Source organism: Phascolarctos cinereus, unplaced genomic scaffold (genome assembly GCF_003287225.1).
Source record: "Phascolarctos cinereus isolate Bilbo 61053 unplaced genomic scaffold, phaCin_HiC Scaffold_5;HRSCAF=322, whole genome shotgun sequence".
Lineage (NCBI taxonomy): Eukaryota > Metazoa > Chordata > Mammalia > Diprotodontia > Phascolarctidae > Phascolarctos > Phascolarctos cinereus.
Window position 1 is genome coordinate 380409416 of NW_027555958.1, and position 19772 is coordinate 380429187.

At 39.5% G+C, this 19772-nt stretch overlaps 1 protein-coding gene across 2 annotated transcripts in view; it reads left to right on the plus strand.

Annotated features, from left to right (window-relative positions):
* The window catches only part of KDM5B (lysine demethylase 5B), a 75582-nt gene extending 57610 nt beyond the window's left edge, over positions 1-17972 (plus strand). For both annotated transcript variants that reach the window (XM_078156416.1, XM_078156417.1), the window contains 7 exons: positions 5187-5366; positions 9040-9198; positions 10851-11336; positions 12905-13016; positions 13526-13680; positions 15267-15587; positions 16136-17972. In XM_078156416.1, the coding sequence (XP_078012542.1) occupies positions 5187-5366; positions 9040-9198; positions 10851-11336; positions 12905-13016; positions 13526-13680; positions 15267-15587; positions 16136-16273 (1551 nt within the window). In that variant the 3' untranslated portion in view covers positions 16274-17972. The remainder of the gene's footprint in view (positions 1-5186; positions 5367-9039; positions 9199-10850; positions 11337-12904; positions 13017-13525; positions 13681-15266; positions 15588-16135) is intronic.
* The last annotated feature ends 1800 nt before the right edge of the window (positions 17973-19772 follow it).

The following is a 19772-nucleotide window of genomic DNA, read 5'->3' on the forward strand; positions in this document are numbered from 1 at the left end:
CCAAAGTGATATAGTTACATGTCTTACTATGGTGTTTACTCTGTATGAACTTTTCCATGCATCTGATTGCTGTGGTCACAGTAGTAGTCATACCATTAACTTCTCTTTAACTTTATTCTGAGTAACTCCAGCCCATTAGATCATTAATGTGAGAAGAGCTGGGGGTTTGGAGTTTATCTCTGAATGTTCTGTAATGTAGACTTACTTCCTACTGAGCCACGATCAAGACCTGGAAAAGGCAAGAAATACAGCTTTTCGTTAATACAAAGTCCACCATTAACTTGTCACCTAAATCCAGGTCAGTGAACAGCAAGACATTGTCCTCAAGGACCTGCGCCCTCTAGTATCACTAAAGGCTCCACTGTTGTAGAGATAAGCAGGAGGTAATATTTGCCTGTGTAGGATCTGTGCGTTTAAAAATAAATCATTTATTTCGTTTTCCCCAAGTTACATGTAAAAACGATTTTTAGTATGTTTTTACAATTGAGTTCAAATACTCTCCCCCCCCAATCCCCCCACCATTGAGAAGGCAAACAATTCTATATAGGTTATACATATGTAGTCATGCAAAATGTCCATAATAGTCATGTTGTAAAAGAAAACATAGAAAAAGAACTCAAGAAAAATAAAGTTTAAAAAAGTATGCTTCAAATCTGTATTCTGACACCATCAGTTCTTTGGGGGTAGATAGCATTTTTTATGATGAGTCCTTCAGAGTTGTCTTGGGATCTTTGCATTTTTTCAGGGACTCTTCTGTGTTAAAATATAAAATGTAGTGCGTAAAAAGAGCCTTGAAAAATTTTAATGATTAGAAATTATTTGGGTATTTATGAAAACAGATTGAAGATCTCAGTGCAAAATGTGCAGCGCTAGGCAAATTGTTAAACTTCACCTCTAAATATGGGGACAAGTCAAGTTCCATCTGACAGACTTTGAGAGGAAATTAATAAAAACGGACTTCATAGTAAGATGGAAAAATCCAACCATAGCATTCAGTTTCTTAATCAGAAATGCTGCCTCATTCTAAGTTATTTTACTTTGTCTAAGCCCTTGTGACAACTGTTACCTAAAGCTGATAAATTCAGAGGGCTTATTTCTTTGAATCTTCCCTGGCTTTCTTGAGCTGATAGTTTTGAACTTATGAGAAAGGAGGGAAAACAAGACTAAACTTTCTTCATCCTAATAATCACTTTTGTTTATTTGCTAAGTGATCCTCCTTGCATGGACTGTATCTATTTAAGGATTTACTGTGAATATATGAAAGATTGGAAAGGCAGTTTGCTTGGCTGTAGCTCAAGAAGTGTGGCCTAGGTCAGGAATTTTTGGGTTTACCTCCAGCATTTGACACTTTGTAGCTTTGAAGCTCTAGACAAGGCCCTCCACCCCCTTCAAGCCTGAATGTCTTCATCTGTGCAATAAGGATAATACCTGCAGCCTGTATCTGTCAAGGTTGTTTGTGAGCCTCAGATGAAAACAATAGGCATAATAATGCATTTTTAAAAATTTATGAAGTGTCATGTAAATGTCGATTGTTATTAATCATTGCATGAAATCATTGCTTCTAGCAGCTGAAACTTTGTAGAGATTGATTTTATTTGGATGGAGAAGTCAGCCAATGGGCCTGCTAGCTAGATTGACAGATTATAAATGGGAGAGGCAGTCTCTAAAGGTAACCAAATGAAAACACTGAAATTCCTTTGCTGAGGGGAAATTAGCAGTGCAAAGGAGAATAAAGCCATCTCAGAATGGCCACTTTTGCATAGATATGTCATCATTACAATCCTTATAATCATTACATACAACTAGGTATTTTTGACCTGAGCTGGCAGCCGATTTGGTTATCCCATGTTTGCTTCATACTTACATGAAATCGACGTAAAACTAGAGGACTATATTGAATACAGAAAGCAAAGAAATTTGAGATTTCCATAACTTCAAGTTCTGAATGTCAGACTTGTAATAAAAACAAGGTTATGACATTCATTGATAACATTTACCAAAGGGAAAGGGATACATTTCTGCTTTATTACATAGCAATTAATGATAAATTGGTTTGCCTAAACTAAGACTAAATTACCTATACAGTACATCTTAAGACTTTGTAAGAGAACAGAATTTAATTTATGACTAGTAATTTTGAATATATTGCTTATTGCTTAGGTTTCTCTGTCTTTTACTTAAGAAGGAGTTTGTAAGAGTAAACCTAGTAAGTTTAACTCAACAGACAAAAATGCCTAGAGTACTAAAAGATATTAGTATGACCATCATGGATGTGTAGTTCACGCTTGAGGATACTCGTTAGTATGACTTCAAGAAAACTAAGTAGTTTTGACTTCTAGGTGGATATAGTCATAGTACAGCTGAACAGAACTGTGGCAGCTGTGTTGAGAATGGACAGTTTCATAGTAATCTGCCTCATTTTGGCCTCTGAAAACCCTGATGTCTTTGGCTAATAGACCAGCTTAGATCCTCTGTAAGATTTACTTCCATGTCTCATGACAGCCTTTATGTAGAATGACTTGTTTTTGTCTAGATCCATGTTACCAACTTCAGCCCCTCTCAAGGAAGTAGCCGTGCTACAGTTATAACTGCTCTTCACTAGGACACACACTTTTGGCCCCAGAGTGGGTCCTGTTAGCTCAGTTGATTAGAGCTTGGTGCCAGTAATGCCAAGATTATGGGTTTGATCCCTAATGGGCCACTTGTTTATATTTTTATGGGCAGCTAGGTGGTGCAGTGGATAGAGGCCCAGGCTTCATCTTCGTAAGTTAAAATCTGGCCCCAGACCATGTGTGTGACTTGGGCCAGTCATTTAACCATTTGCTTTAGTTTCCTCATCTGTAAAATGAACTGGAGCAGGAAATGGTAAACCACTATAGTATCTTTGCCAAGAAAACCCCAAATGGGGTTGGATATGTATGACTGGAACAAGAACCCTGAGCTTGAAATCAAGTTCATATCCCAGGTCCCCAGCACTTAACAAATCAGTCGCTGTGTAGTCATGACCAAGTCCTGAATGTTTTCGTAGCTTAGTTTGTAAAATGGGAATAATAGCTCAGTTAGTCCCCAACTTTTGTTGGGGTAACATTCCTAGAACATGGCACAAAAGTAAAAAACAAGAATGTTGATACATTGAACCTGTGGGAAATAGAGTAGGTTGCTGTGACCACTAAAAACTCTTAATTTTTCACTAGAAATTGCTGAAAATACTTCTGCATATAGTTCTTCATAATAAAACATTAATTCTGGTAATATGCACTTTTCCTAACACAGTAATCATGAAATAACCCATAAAATGTTGGGGAGAGGAGAGGCAATGCTGAATGGGATGGGGAAGGGTAGGGGTGGCGATGTCAGACTCCCCCGAAGTAAAAAAGGGAAAAGGGCAACCTACCATTAAGCACTTGCCTTGAGGTGAGTCCCTGGTCCCCACTAAAGAGCTGTGAACTCCCAGGTAGCTCTCTGGGGGCCAGATGCAGTGGGGGTGGGCCTGGTTGTTGGGGATGCTTGTGATCCCACCAGCATGGTGTGAGGGGTGGGAGTCAAGTGAGAGGATAACCACCATCTCATTTACCTGAAAACTTAGCTGCTTTTCCCATTTTTTTCAATTCCATTATTATCCATTTAAAAAGTTACTTTAGCACTTTCTGGAGTGGATTCATGAATGCTTTTATGAATACTATCCTCCTTTCGTAGATATAAACTTGCCCACATCATGCCTCTACTGCTTGCTCATAGCCAACAATGTACCTGGTTGCCAATGAAAAAATGAAAATGAGGTTACTAATAGTGCTTGAAGTCAGGAAAGTTTAATGTGCAAGTGTTAAGTATTGAGTGTATTTTAACTCTCTTGTCTCATTTGATTATTGTGAGGAAACCCTTTGCCAGCCTTAAAGCCCTCTAGAAACATTGCCACTACATGTCCCACTCTTTTCTAGTTCCTTTAGCCATCAGCCAGCACTTTCTGTAAATGTCACCCAAAGTGTTCTGCTGAGTACGCATTTTTCATCACTGGGGACAGGGTGATAACTGAATTTTTAAAGAGAAGCACACAATCTTATCCTAAAGCCATTGATTTCTTTCATGGTCATATCTAGAAGGCTTGACAGAAACAAGAAGCCTTTGGGGTTCAGCTGAGTTGTGTTTATTACTTAGATATTCACAGAAGAGGATGTGATGCCAAATGAGGGAACCATAAAGATTACATTTATTTCATGAAGCTTCTTCTTTTTAAAATAAGCTTTTATTGCTGTGTTCTGTTTTTTATATCATCATGGTTATCCTCAGTCTCCCTCTTCCCATGTAACTAATAATATTTTTTAAAAACGAAAAAGAAGAGGAAAAACAGCACAATGGGATCAGTAGGTTGAAAAATTCTGAAAATGTACAGCTTGTTGCAAAAATGCTGCTTTTCAGAAGGTATGCTGAGGATTCTGTGGAGCACAGCTAAAGTTCTCTTACCTCCAGGAGTTTTGGCTGGTTCTGACAAATATGGACCAGCAGTTTCTCCAAGGATGATCAAGGCAAAAACATCTCCTGCTGGTGTATCCCAAGTAATAGTGGAAACTGCTCTTCAATCACTGTTTTCAGGGATGTGACTCACATTTAGCAGTAAAAAAATGTTTTTATTTTCATTTTCAGTGTAGGTTATTTGTACAAAGATTAGATCAAATTCTTGAATCTTCTGGAATTAAATCTTTTTGCTGTACTACTTTGTATTGTCCATGTGTGTTTGAGGAGAGCTGTGGGGCAGTTTGTTGGCTCAGTGGATAGAGACCTAGGCTTCATCTTCCTAAGTTCAAATCTAGCATAGCAGCTCGTATCACCATCAGTTTCCTTATGTGCAAAATGAGCTGGAAAAGGAAAGGGCAAACCACCACAATACATATGCCAAAAAAACCCCAACTGGGGTCACAGAGAGTTGAAAATGACTGAAATGACTGAACAAATAGGTTGGAGTTGATGCAGGCCATTTCCTAAAATCCTGTACTGTTGTGGGAATTGGGTGGCTATCTCTCAGAGCCATATTACTACAATTTACTCTCTTTCCTTCTGTCCCCTCCTAGTAGTATGTTTCACTTTGTTAAGGGTCATGTTTGTTCCCAATCTGAAGAATAAACTGAAAAAATAAACCCCTCTTGCTTAAAAATCTTGTATTTTAATATCTGTTTTCTTGATTGTATTAGGCTGGAGGACGAGTACCAGTGTTAGACACACTAATGGAACTTGTTTCACGAGGTCGATCGATCCCTGTACATTTGAATTCTTTGCCAAGACTAGAGTCCCTAGTGGCTGAGGTTCAGTCTTGGAAAGAATGTGCAGCCAATACCTTTCTGATGGAAAATTCTCCATACTCCCTCTTGGAGGTAAGATAACTTGAAACCAGGCAACCCGTGTCTTTCCTGGCTCAATAAAATGTATTGCCATTTATATATCACGTCAGCATTATTGACTTGTGTCTTATATGTGGAAGGTGTTTTTTTCCTCCCTAGTACAGATGCAGAATTTACGCTGAACAGTTTTTAAAATGTACGTGCTGACCAGGTCTGTGATACCAGTTTGATGAAGGAAATACTTTTTATTCCCCCATATAACTCTAATTGGCCTTTAGTCATTAGATCTTCAGTTTGACCTTGTTCTGTTAGTGCTTTTGAGTTACCTTCTCCAGAAAATCTGTTTTGTCAGAGTGCCTGTGGATTAGTTTCTCCAGATTGCCAGAGTTTCTATATTTTTTCTTGCTTTTTATTGACTTTGTCTAGATCTGTGATTTCATTTGTATAGAAAGCTTTTTGTGAGGAGATTCCACCTGCCTCTTTGAACTGGAGACTATTTTCTAGCTTCTGTTGGGTCACTGAGGTTGGGATGTGCCCAGGACTGCACAGTCCATGTGTCAGGAGCAAGACTTGAAACTCTGTGTTCTTGACTTTGTGGCTGACCTTGTATCCACCAAGCTCATGATGTATCTCTCTTCCTACTAAAGATGGTTTGGTTTGGGATGCATTGCCAGGAGAGGCAAAGAAAGCTTTAGTTTCGTGGTCTTGATTATCTGTCATATATATTGTACACTTCCTTTCCTTAGTAACTATTGATTAATTAAGGATCAAAACAATTTTAATGAATATCATGGAATTAGGGCACTCTGTCCCTAGACCTCTTCCTCTAGAAAGGAAATTAGGAATGCATTTTAAAAAAAATTTTTTTATTAATTTATTTTGATTTATCAACAATCACTTCCATATGCTTTTGAGTTGAAAATTTTTCTCCCTTTTCCTCCCCCCACCCTCCCCAAGATGGCGCACAATCTGATATAGGCTTTACATTTACATACCCATTAAACATGTTTTCACATTAGTGAAGTTGTAAGTGAAAATTAAAACCAATAGGAGGAAACATCAGAAAGAGAAAACAGTACTCAACAGAAGGTAAAAATAAGTGATAGCGATTCGACTTCCATAGTTCTTTCTTTGGATGTGGACAGCATTTTCCATCCCGAGGCCTCTGGAGATGTCTTAGATCCTCATAATGCTGAGAAGGGTTCAGTTTAACAATCTTAGTCATTGCATAACGTGGCTGCTAATTGTGTACAAAGTCCTCTTGGTTTGCTCACTTCATTCAGCATCAGACCATATAAGTCTTTCCAGGTTTTTCTGAAGTCAGCTTGTTCATCATTTCTTATAGCACAATAGTATTCCATTACATTCATATACCACAACTTGCTCAGCCATTCCCCAATTGATGGGCATCCTCTCAATTTCCAATTCTTTGCCACCACAAAAAGAGCTGCTATGAATATTTTTGTACATGTGGGTCCTTTTCCCATTTGTTTGATCTCTTTGGGATATAGCCCTAGAAGTGCTATTGCTGGATCAAAGGGTATGCACATTTTTGTAGCCCTTTGGGCATAGTTCCAAATTGTTCTCCAAAATGGTTGGATCATTTCACAACTCCACCAACAATGTATTAGTGTTCCAATTTTCCCACATCTTCTCCAACATTTATCATTTTCCTGTTTTGTCATGTTGGCCAATCTGATAGGTGTGATGTGGTACCTCAGAGTTGTTTTGATTTGCATTTCTCTAATCAATAACGATTTAGAGCATTTTTTCATGACTATAGATGGCTTTAATTTCTTCATCTGAGAACTGTCTGTTCATATCCTTTGACCATTTATCAATTGGGGAATGGCTTGTGTTCTTATAAATTTGTCTTAATTCTCTATATATTTTAGAAATGAGGCCTTTATCAGAGAGACTGCTTGTAAAAATTCTTTCCCAATTTTCTACCTTCCTTCTAATCTTAGTTGCATTGGCTTTGTTTGCAAAAACTTTTCAATTAATGTAATCAAAATTATCCATTTTGCTTTTCATAATGTTCTCTATCTCCTGTTTGGTCATGAATTCTTCTGTTCTCCATAGATCTGATAGGTAAACTATTCCTTGTTCTCCCAGTTTACTTATGGTATCAGCCTTTATATCTAAGTCATGAACCCATTTTGACTTTATTTTGATATGGTGTGAGATTTGGGTCTATGCCTAGTTTCTGCCATACTCTTTTCCAGTTTTCCCAGCAGTTTTTTTCAAAGAGTGGTTCTTATCCCAGAAGCTGGGGTCTTTGGGTTTATCAAATATAATTACTATAGTCATTGACTACTGTGTCTTGCATATTTAACCTATTCCACTGATCCACCTCCCTATTTCTTAGCCAGTACCAAGCAGTTTTGATGATTGCTGCTTTATAATACAATTTAAGATCTGGAATTGCTAGGCCACCTTCCCCTGCATTTCTTTTCATTAGTTCCTTTGATATTCTGGACCTTTTGTTTTTCCAAATGAATCCTGTTATTTTTTTTCTAACCCTATAAAATAATTTCTTGGTAGTTTGATTGGTATGGCACTGAATAAGTAAATTAGCTTAGGTAGGATTGTCATTTTTATTATATTAGCTTGGCTACCCATGAGCAACTGATGTTTTTCCAATTATTTAGATCTGATTTTATTTGTGTGAAAAGTGTTTTGTAATTGTGTTCATAGAGTTCCTGGGTTTGTTTTGGGAGGTAGACTCCTAAATATTTTATAATGTCTACAGTAAGTTTAAATGGGATTTCTCTTTCTATCTCTTGCTGTTGGGCTTTGTTGGTAATATATAGAAATGCTGATGATTTATGTGGGTTTATTTTATATAAAGCCTGCAACTTTGCTAAAGTTGTTTATTATTTCAAGTAGTTTTTTACTTGATTCTCTAGGATTCTCTAAGTATATCATCATGTCGTCTGCAAAGAGTGATAGCTGTGTTTCTTCTTTTCCTATTCTAATGCCTTCAATTTCTTTTTCTTCTCTTATTGCTAAAGCTAAGGTTTCCAGTACAATATTGAATAACAGTGGTGATAATGGACATCCTTGTTTCACCCCCGATCTTATTGGAAATGCTTCTAGCCTGTCCCCATTACATATAATGCTTGCTGAAGGTTTTAGATAAATGCTATTTATTATTTTAAGGAAGACTCCATTTATACCTATGCCTTCTAGTGTTTTTAATAGGAATGTGTGTTGTATTTTATCAAAAGCCTTTTCTGCATCTATTGAGATGATCATGTGGTTTCTGTTGGTTTTGTTGTTGATATGCTCAATGATGCTGATAGTTTTCCTAATATGGAACCAACCCTGCAAGGAGTGCACTTTTTAGACATTATCTAGCTCTGCCTGTGGGCTTCCAGTCTCTCACTTAACCTTTATTTCTTGTATCCATGGGTCCCTCTTCCTCTCTGGTGAAGCCTATTTTGCATCCTTTTTCAGAATAATGTTTTTAAGTAATTGAAAGAAATACTAAATTTTAGTTAGAGGTTATTGAAAATAAAGATGTAATTTTTTTTTCTCATCCAAGTTCGCTGACCCTCCTTGAAATACACAGTTGCCTTGGTGGATCATAGACCCCCGGTTAAAAACCCAAGGTCTAGATTTAGATTTTTTTCCTCTGTTCTTCATTTTGTGTCTCCCTGATGACAGTCGCATTTTGAAATGTTTTGCTTTGGACTCATATTAGGTTCTTTGTCCTCGGTGTGATGTGGGTACGATGGGGCTGAAGAGAAAGCAGAGAAAGTTAAAAGAACCTATTCCAAGTGGAAAGAAGAGAAACACAAGACTGGAGAGTCTGAGTGACCTTGAAAGAGCTTTGACTGAAAGTAAAGAGACAGCTTCAGCGGTATGTCATTCTCTCTTCATTTCCCCATTTGTGATTTTTTTGAAGTTTTACTAAAGTACCTTTTTTTCCTATCATAATCATTTCTGAATCTCTCCCCACTCAACATGTAACAAGAAAAAATATTTGAGCGAAACAAACTGACCAGACAATGACTGACAGCATAACATGACATTTCACACCCATGGTTCCTCACTTCTCCAATCAAAAGATTTTTTTCTCCAGTGGGGATATTGGGAGGGCAGATGAGAGTACCTGGAAAGTGCTTTGGAAGACCAATGTTATGGATATGGCCTCTAGATTATGTCATTGTTATTATTAAAAAAAAAAAGGTTTGGACCGGGATCTGGATCTCTTGTTTTGGGGACTATTTTATAGTTTATAAATGTTAACTTCTCATTTCCAACCTGTCGGCTCTTTCAGACACATTGTATCCTTTTTCCTGTCAGCAAAGGCACTGAAATTACAGTTCATTGGCCTGAGGATTCACTGACCACCTAGTGGATAGTTTGTGTCAGGCTCATGGCTGGTTACAGTCATTGGAGTCTTGTTGATTGAAGATTTACATTATAATGGGGTACTTGTATAGGGATTGGAATCAATCTAGGAGTGAATATTTGCTTACTCCAGGAACTGTATCTTTATTTTTGAGTGAGGTGTTCAACTTTTTAGATTAGATTAAGAGTTAGAAAAATTCAATTAAAAATTCTTCCTCTTTCAGAGTACTATAGTAATTCTGGCTGTTAATGTACAAGTACTGACTTTGGGATTAGAAGTCATCTTAGTTGGAAGATCAAGTTAACTACTACTATTAAGCAGATAAAAAAACCTGGTTTTCAAATCATCGCTTATAATGGGCAATAAGAGCTCAGAAAGGTGTCTAGCCAGTACCGTAAACTTAGTGGGTTTTTTTTTTAAATCAATGGAATGGATTTACTCACACTAGTTGGGATTTTCCTGTAGTCTAGGAGCTCTTAAAGAGAGGATTGAAACATTGTGATTGGAAAGGGCAGTTAAAAAAAAATTAGTATACAGTTGTATAGCAAATTAACCACTAAGCTAATTTCTGCTGAGCAAGGGAAAAAACCATCTCCTTCATTTATTTATTTATTTGTTTGTTTGTTTGTTTTTGCTGCTTTTGAATTGTGAGAAAGGACTAGTTTTATTTAACTTTTTTTTTAGTATAAATTTATTTATTTTTAGTTTTCAGCATTCACTTCCACAAGTTTTTGAGTTCCAGATTTTCACCCCATCTCCCCCCTCCCCCCACCCCGGTTTTATTTAACTTAAAACAGTAAGAGACACTTAGCAAGTGATAGATTTCCTAGAAGCTCACTATCTAAATCAGATACATAGGACAAATGAAAACTTTGATAACAAATCAGGAGTTGTGTGTAAATACCAGCATTTTATATTGACATAGTGTTTTGTGGGTTTATGAAGAGTAGGAAGAAGTGAACTTGAAGAATTTATGTTGTAGGATTTGGGGATGTTTAGAAGGTGAAAAGGTAAAGGAAACAAATATAGGGATTAATATGTGAGAAGTAATGTAAAATAAAAGTCTCCTAGGAGCATCTGCCCTTGAAAGATGTGGGGTTGGGGAGCAGGAATCTCCCTGCTCTGACATTAAAGCTTCAGTGGTAATCTCCTTGTAGATGGCAACACTTGGCGAAGCTCGGCTAAAGGAAATGGAGGCCTTGCAGTCCCTGAGAGCAGCTAATGAAGGGAAACTACTGTCATCCAACCAAGACTTAGAAATCAAAATCTGTTTATGTCACAAATCCCCAGCTGCACCTATGATTCAGTGTGAACTTTGCCGAGATGCCTTCCACACAGCCTGTGTGGCTGTGCCTAGCATCTTACAAGGGCCCCGCGTCTGGCTCTGTCCATATTGTCGGAGATCTGAGAAACCCCCATTAGAGAAAATTCTGCCCCTTTTGGCCTCCCTTCAGCGCATCCGTGTTCGCCTTCCTGAAGGAGATGCTCTTCGGTATATGATTGAAAGAACCGTGAATTGGCAGCATAGAGCACAGCAGATGCTTTCTTCAGGAAGCCTAAAATTGGTACTAGACCGAGCAGGGTCAGGACTGTTGTACAGCAGATGGCAGACCTCGACAGGCCAGGTGCCAGAGACAAATAAGGTAGGCTCAGACTTTGGTTTTCAGAATCTGGCAAGCCCTTCTGACTTGTGTGCATGTTGCTGGGGTGGTCCCCCAGCTCTGGAGCATCATCTTGAGGATCACTTGTGTGTTGTGTGTTCTCAGTGAGTTGTCGCTGCTGCTGCCTTCCCTTCTCAAAGAAATGTCTTCTGTGGAATTTATTTTGTCTGTTTCCTGAAGCATATGCTTATCCATGTGGCTATGGATTCATCTGCTTCTGTGAGGCAGTTTTCTGTAGACTGACCTTCATTATTTTTTGTTTTTTTAGAGCAGTTTCAAGTTTTCCACTAATGAGTAGTAAGATTTCAAGTGGCTTCCTATTAAATTTGCACAGAAATCTGTTAGTCTGTATACTTTTTCCCTTTATACAATATTGCTCATTTTAAAGTAATTTCTTAAGCTCCATACTTCCCATACAAAGCAGCCTGAAGTAGAATGGAAAAAAGTTCTGCTGTACTCCATTCTGTTTTCAAATAGCTTTTTATACATTACCAGGATTTCTTCCTATATATCCCTCCTTTTTTTCCTCCTAGGAGCCATCTCTTAAAGACAAAAACACACATTAGTGCTATTTTCTCATCCATTTATCTGAGAGCAGAGGTGATCCAGTATAACATTTGATGCTTCTGATAGCATTTTTTTAATTATTAAAGAATTTTTGTTTTTAGTCAGTTGGGTTTAAGTGACTTGCCCAGGGTCACACAGCTAGTAAGTGTCAAGTGTTTGGGCTGAGTCGGGGCCAGTGTTCTATCCACTGTGCCACCTAGCTGCCCCTCCTGATAGCATTTTGCTAAAAGCATGGCACTAATACTCACTTGGGATAGGAAAGATTTTTCTTTCCTATTATATAGATGGCAGCTATAAAAAGAAACCCCAAAAGTGTACTTTTCCAGTCTCTTTTAAGTTGTCCCTAAGTTCATTTGGACAGTAGCTGAGTTTGTGCCCTTTCCCCAAGGATGATTTCCCTTGACTACTTAGTTCCTTGGATTTCTCTTCACTTCCTTGGGAATATACTAAGAATTTACTTTTTTTTTACAAGTAAGGAAGATTGCAGCTGAGGTGGCTTCAAGTTACTTGTGGTCAAACCTTTATCCCACTCCTTTTGCTATGACTACTTTAAGATAAATGCTCTTTAGTAATTTCAGAAATGTTTTGTCAGAGTATATGCACATTATCTTTGTCAGTAAATCTAACTACTGCTCTGGTAAATTGACGTTTTAAATTTTAATTAATTTTCATTTGTACACTAAAGAGTTGATTAGTTTGAGTCTGTCCCATAAAGAAAAATGATCCTTTGTTTTGACAGTGTAACTACTGTCAAGATAGGTAAAGCCAGGAATAAAGGCTTAATCCCTTTAGTGATATCTGAGACCTTTTGTTTAGATTCAAAAAGCCAGTGTTGTAAGTGCCAAAGACAGTCAGTTTGGGGCAACCAAGTCATTGTTCCCCTCTTGTCAGTCTGACAACCTGATCCACATCCATCTCTGGGCCTGTATGAAATTATTTCTGTGCTAGGAAAGTCTTGTTACAAAATGTTTTCCTCCTATCAGGTTTCACAGACAATTGGTGCAATGTCCTTTTCTCTGCCCCATGACTGGGACAACAGAATCTCCTACTTACACTCTCCATTTTCAACTGGACGAAGTTGCATCCCCCTCCATGGTTTGTATACTCCCATTCATTTTGGGGTTTGGGATAGAGGAGTTACAGGCAATCCTGTCTTATATTTCTACTGCTGTTAACCAGTTGCCTAATTAAAAGGCCTTGACCTATTTCATTTTAGAGTCATAATTGAAGTTTATTGTTCCCTTAAACATGTTAAGGAGCTGGGGGGGGGCTTTTTATTAATTACTTTTTGGAATGTTGTAGTGGTTAATCTGTGATTCACAGCTACATGATCTTCATTTTCCAAAATAATACGTTAATTTTCCAAATATCTGGAGCGCTTGTTAGAATCCTGTTCCTTACCCTCAAACTAGGCCTTTATAGTATTTTCTGATAGCGTGGTTTCTTTACTAGTTCCTGCTGTGCAGATCTGGGGCTGCCAGCTCAATGTATTAAGCGCTAATTCGAGGCTACAGAATCTAGTCTTTTCTGAAGGAGGAGTCAGTTTTGGAGGAAAAGTGAAGAATAAGCAAGATAAGAGATTTATTTTCTCTGACCTTTTATAGGTATCAGTCCTGATGTGGATGAGCTGCTAACAGAAGCTCAGTTGCTCCAGGTCTCTCTGCCGGAGATTCAAGAAATCTACCAGACTTTACTCACCAAACCAAGCCCAGCACAGCACCCTGACAGGGGTTCACCTGTTGGATTCACCAGTGAGAAGGCAAGAATCAGGCTTGAGGGGGATAAGCTCTGTGTCATTCACCTGTTCTGTAACTAGCAGGTCTATTCTACTTGAGTACCAAGAGAAGGACTTCCCTGAATGGGGAGTTGGGCCATAAGTGAAGGCCAGGGGTGGCATTTGGAGCCAGGACTTACAGCATCAGTTATGGGGTTCACCCCTTTGCTTCCACCATTGACTCACTCTGTGACTTGGGACACATCTTCTAACATCTTTGGACCTGACTAGTCTCTGTCTCTGTGTCTCTCTCTTTTTGTTTCCTCCTTCTCCCCTTTTTTATGCATATAGCTTAAAAAGGGCCTTTGGCATAAAGACATGCAACTTGGAGAAGGGCTTGTGTGTGTGGCTGGATATAGTTGTTGTAAACTTGTTTTTCATTTTGCTAATTCATCTGGAATCTATAATTGAGGTTAGACCAGGGGTTCTTTTGGAAATCAGGTGACCACCCAGGGACTCGTTTCCAGAGCAGTGTTTTTAAGCAGTTGAAGAACATGTTTCAGTTCACTAAGTTAGAGCTTGGTGAAAATTAAGAAAATTAATTTTTTTCCCCATCCAAGTTCACAGACCCCCTGAAATCTATTCATGGACCCCAGGTTAAGAACCCTGGGCTAGACACATTGATCTGTAGGGCTGATTCCACTGAGGTCCCCCCACAGCTTTGTAGAAGAGAGATGTTCTTTTCAGTTGTTTTATAGAGAATATTTTTCTCATATTTCTCTTACTAGTACTCCAGTAGTCAGTCTTGCCCCCTAAGAACTTCCAAGACAAACAATACTGTTGGGATGGACACACTAATATGGAAATCTCAAGAGATCCATAAAGGATGGAGTCTTGAGCCTGGTGTTTTTTTAAGTGGGAGGTGGGTTGGTGATCCAGGCAAAAATTGACAAGTATTTACTAGAATAAGAGAGCCTGTATTAAAAGGTAGTATCTACCATGTTGGTTCAGTTATTATGTAGAAGATTTCCCCCTAAAATCTGTGTTTTAAAAATAAAACCTGTTATAATTGAGGTTAAAGTACATAGTTATATTTATCCTTTCAAAGAGATTTAATTTTGGATTGCAACTACTTAACCTCTTAGGCTTTAGGCAGTTCTCCAGGATGATAAGTTGAAGATGCCAAGCTGTTCTGGTAGAGTGTTTGTTTATCTGTGAATTCTATGTATCATTAAAACCATTGGGATGAAGTAAAGACTTCTGCTGTGAGAAATTTGTATTCTAAAGATGGGGTAAATGTGCATATTTAAACATAAACTAATTTTTAAGATAGCATTTTTTACAGCCATCTCTTGATTATTCAGAGACTATTTAACCAACTGTTTGTTGGTCTGATACCTTCTTTTACTTTGATTTTACTAGTTGATTAGCAGTATTAGCAGATTAGAGATAGGAGAAGGTAAACTCAAACTACCCTGGTTTGTTAGGGAGGAGGTCCAAATATTTGGGTATTACATGGGTTCCAGCATACAGTTCTTTCTAGCTATGATAGTTAGCTTTATTTTGGTACAAATATCAAAGGGGATTAGTTGGGAAATCATAAAGCTAATCTTGACTTCACATTTTTCCAGAATGACTGCTGCCGGGGGAAACGAGATGGAATTGGAAATCTTGAGAGAAAACTGAAGAGACGACTGGAAAGAGAGGGTTTGTCTGTCGAGCGACGGGAGCGAATTAAAAAAACTCGGACCCCTAAAAAGAAGAAAATCAAACTAAGCCACTCCAAGGACATGAACAATCTCAAGCAAGAGAAAGAACGGAGCTATGAATTGGCCCGTCCCACTGAAACTCAGTCCCTGCCCTCAGATACATCATACTCGGAACAGGAGGACTCTGAGGATGAAGATGCCATCTGCCCGGCCGTGAGCTGCCTACAGCCAGAAGGAGATGAGGTCAGTGAGGTTTGGGCCATAGAGGACGTGCTACCTACCCCCTAACTCAGACACCCTGTAAGCTAGACCTCGCTGGGTCTCTCTCTCTTCTGCTTATCTGCTTGGAGCTGATCGAAGTCGATGGCTCCTCCCTACCCCTACTGATCTCTCTGCTCTTACCATCGTAACTGGGTCTCCTCCCTTTTCTCGAAGAAACTCTTGCTCTTCCCTTTTTCCTTTTCTTGCCTCCTCTTCCAGCTTTCACCATCCAGGTGCTCAGAAGGTGGGAGGGATGCTGTCATATTGCTTTTTAATGCTTACCCACCACAGGGAAGCACTGTTTTAACCCCAGAGCAGTCACAACTTGAAGAATGGCTTTGACTTGGTTCTGACTAGTGGTCCAGCTACGGTACATCTGGCTTAACTGTTGTGCCAGAGATCCCAGTGGTGGGATATTGGCGGGTTAGTTAGAAACAGTCTAGATCTCCTGAACCTGGCCCGCTGGCCCGCCCATTTTTGAAACTCATTTTCCCCTCTGAAAATCCCATCTCCCTGCTCTTTGTAACTAGGTGGACTGGGTCCAGTGTGATGGCAGCTGCAATCAGTGGTTTCATCAGGTCTGTGTTGGTGTTTCTCCAGAGATGGCAGAGAAGGAAGACTACATCTGTGTGCGCTGTACTGTGAAGGACGCACCGAACCGAAAGTAAAAAACAAAACAGTACAAAAACAAACCCCCCCACTTACGTAATTCAGGACTCCGAGAAGATTTCTGCAATTTCTCAGCAAAGCTGCAGGACTGGTATTAGAGCCAGCCTGTAAACGGTGCTATTTCTATTCTTCATGGGATCATTTTTCCAGAACTGTTTGAAAAAAAAAAAAAGAAAAAGAAAAAAACTAACAAAAAAATTTTTTTTGACACTTTTTGTATTTTTCCCTTAAGAGCTGTTTGTGGTTGTTGAGGTCTGAAATGCTGACTGTTTTTTGCAGGGTTTCCACCAATTTAGAAGGGAGTGAAGCTGGCGCCTTTTCATGGACAGCATTAAAGTCATACCTCTGCCTGGGATTTACCGGCTTATGAGTCCAGCTTGGCTTCAGTGCCCAGAGTGGCACCAGAAATTCCAGTAAATCCTCTTTTGAGGAATCTCTCCTGTTTACTCTGTTACCATTTGGGGGGAACTTTTGGTTTTTCACTTTGGGGTTTTTGTTTTTGTTTTGCTCTGCTCTCTGACTCCTGCCTTTCCCCTTTCTCCTCCCTGCCATAGATTAGGTTTATTTATCTGAGCAATAACTTCTATGTCTGGTTTCAGTGGCTGGAATTAAAAACGTTCTGAACAGTGTGGTGGTGATTTAGCATTGGGTTAATGTATGGGACGCAGACGTTTAGGCTCTAGTGTCACTGATGGACTAGTGATGTAGAAGGGAGACAGCTCTGTAAGTAATTGCCACAGCTGTATTTTCGCTTTCTCTTTTTTTTCCCCCCTTGGGGAGGGGGGGGGTAGCTTGTATCAAATGTTGCAGTTTATATTGTGGAATAAATCCTTGGTTATGACATAATAGTAAATCTTGGTTATTCAGAGCCCTTAGAATGCAGTTTCTCTTAACCTTTTTTTCCTTCAGCTTGCCTTGCTTCTGCCCAGTTAGACTGCTGTAGAGTAAGCCTCAATCTGCAGGGGCTGGAGATGGGTTTCTTCTGGTGTGTTGTGCCCTTCCGTCTGCGCTATTGCTGCACCCCTCACCTCTGACCCCTGACCCCTCCCACCTCCCATGGTGGCTTATACTCTCCAGGGAAGAGGACTTGTCCTTGAAAGCCACGCTGTTGATAGGCTTTCTCAGAATGTTGGCAATCATGCCTGATCCCCAGCTTGGTTCCATCTGATGAATTGCTTTCTTTGTATTTACTAAAACTGAAAAAGAAACTGGAGTCTTAAGGACAAGAGGTTAGGAAGGAATCCAGAGGGATTTCTTCGCCACGGATGGGCCTTAGAAGTGAACATTGAAGGAGAGTTTAGTTTCCATGGGGCTGAGCACTTACAAGTTGGGAGCTACAGCCTTCCCATTTCTTGTTCCTCCCACTGTCATTTCTGACTATCAGGGTGGGGTAGGGGTGGGTGGGGTCCCTGTACCTCTCATCACCATTTCCCTCTCCCCCTTTCCACACCCAGTTAAAAGAGCTCTGTTTTAAGGTGGAGACCACTGACAAACAGAAAACAAGCTCTCTTGCTTACTTCCCTTTCTATGGCCATTTGGTAACATTTCTCATTTTGCAGCCATCAATCTAAGGGAGGGTTAGAACTAGTGGGTTTTAAAAAACAAAAGCAAAAACACTCTAGCAGTTTGTGATGTAGTGGAGATTAAATGTACTAGCCCCCTTATGCAATTTAAATAATTAAATCTCTTTATGAACAACTCTTAGTTGTCTGCAGTTTTGATGCAGTTACTGTGATGTCTCTCCTTGTTTGGGGGTCCTGGGTTTAGAAGGAACCTGGTCAACAGAGCACCATCTAAATAGTATGTGGTTTGGCCCTCAAATTCCCAGGGTCTGAAAATGTCTGTCTTTTGGTCAGAATGTTGGCCACCACCTAGCAAGACCAAGAAGATTCTGCAGCCAGAATCATAGGCTTTATTGATTGCTTGTCTTTCAAAAGCCCTGAGGTTTCTAGGGGTGTTTAATGAGAAGAAGAAAGTTTTTGAAGCACTATGGCAAGGAGCCATCTGGGATCTATTTTAGGTGTCTGCACAGGAGTGTTAAGGTTAGCCTCACTATTTAAGAAACCATATTAGAAAAATCTTAGAGTCACAGTTTTGGAACTGATGGGGGCCTTGGACAACACCTACCCACCCCCAGTTTTACAGTTGAGGAAACTAAGGCTTAAGTAGATTTAGTGACTTAACCAAGATCACACTCATAGTAAGCATCAGAAGCAGAATTTGAACTCGAGTCCTCTTCCTGTATACAGGGTTGGTGCTGCTCTTTACACTGTACCATTATAGAACAGAATTGTGCCCATAGAATTTAAAGGTAGAAGGAACCTTCAAGATCCCTTCTAGCTTTGATTCCATAAACATGGTGCAGTTTCTTTAACAGATGAAGAATTGGGAACTTAAGGTGGTTGTCTTGTACATTGTTCCAGCTAATCGGTGATGGTGGTATAATACCCAGGTCTCCTGACTCTTCAGTACATATGTGGGGTATTGTGTGGCTCCCTAGTACTCCTTGGAGCTTGGAGTACAGTCATTAACCTAGGGGAGACTTTTTTGGAAACAAGACTGGTTTCACGTGGCTTGCCTCAGTCTCCAGTCTTTGGGGAAACTAAACTAACTGGTAAGTGATTTGTATTCACTGTTGATGCCAATACATGGCATTGGTCAGAGGTTTGCGCACTTGTTCTCCTGTTTGGACCGGGGGATTCCGATTTTAGAGCCCTAAGCTTTTGGGTGCCCATCCCTACACTCCTTCAAGTGCACGTGGGCAAAGCCCTTCCCTTCTTAGCATCATCATGCCTAGGGCCTCCGGTGTGTATTATTGACAAATAGAAACATTTTAATGTGATTACAGTTGGGTGGTGCCTAGTATGTCTATCATATTTTAGATGTTTAGTGAGAACTTATCACATGTAAGGCCACAGTGATGACAGTCTGCCGTCGAAGCTTACAATCACTCTTCTATACACAACCCCAGAGCAGGTAAATCACCAGGTGTTCAACTCTTATTAGGAGCACAATGTAGAAAAATAGTGATATTTAAACATGAGCAGGATAGAAATAATTCCAAGGATATATCATATGCATGATGCATGTGTCCTCTGAATTAGCACTGGCCTAGACAATAAGTCATCATATACCTTTTGGAATCCAAGACAAGATCTCTGCCCCATATTGGCTATTAGAGAAGAGCAGGGGCAGTAATGAGGCTCTAGCTATGGTTCTCTCCCATGTGTAGCTCTAGCAGGTCGGCTTAATTAATTTATGACCTGGATGTTGTAAATATGCTGCTGTAATTCCTGTTGCTCAAAACCTTCTCTTTCCAATATGATTCTTGCTCCCAACAGTGAAGGCCTTTTACCTTCTGAAGGAGTCATGTGAACCCTTGTACATAGGTAGGTTTTCCTGACAGGTTGTCTAAATAAAATGTTTCTAAATTGGGAGCCTGCCCTTTCAAGGAATGCTACCTAAATTTTCTTTGAGATGTAAAGCAGTCTATAAAGC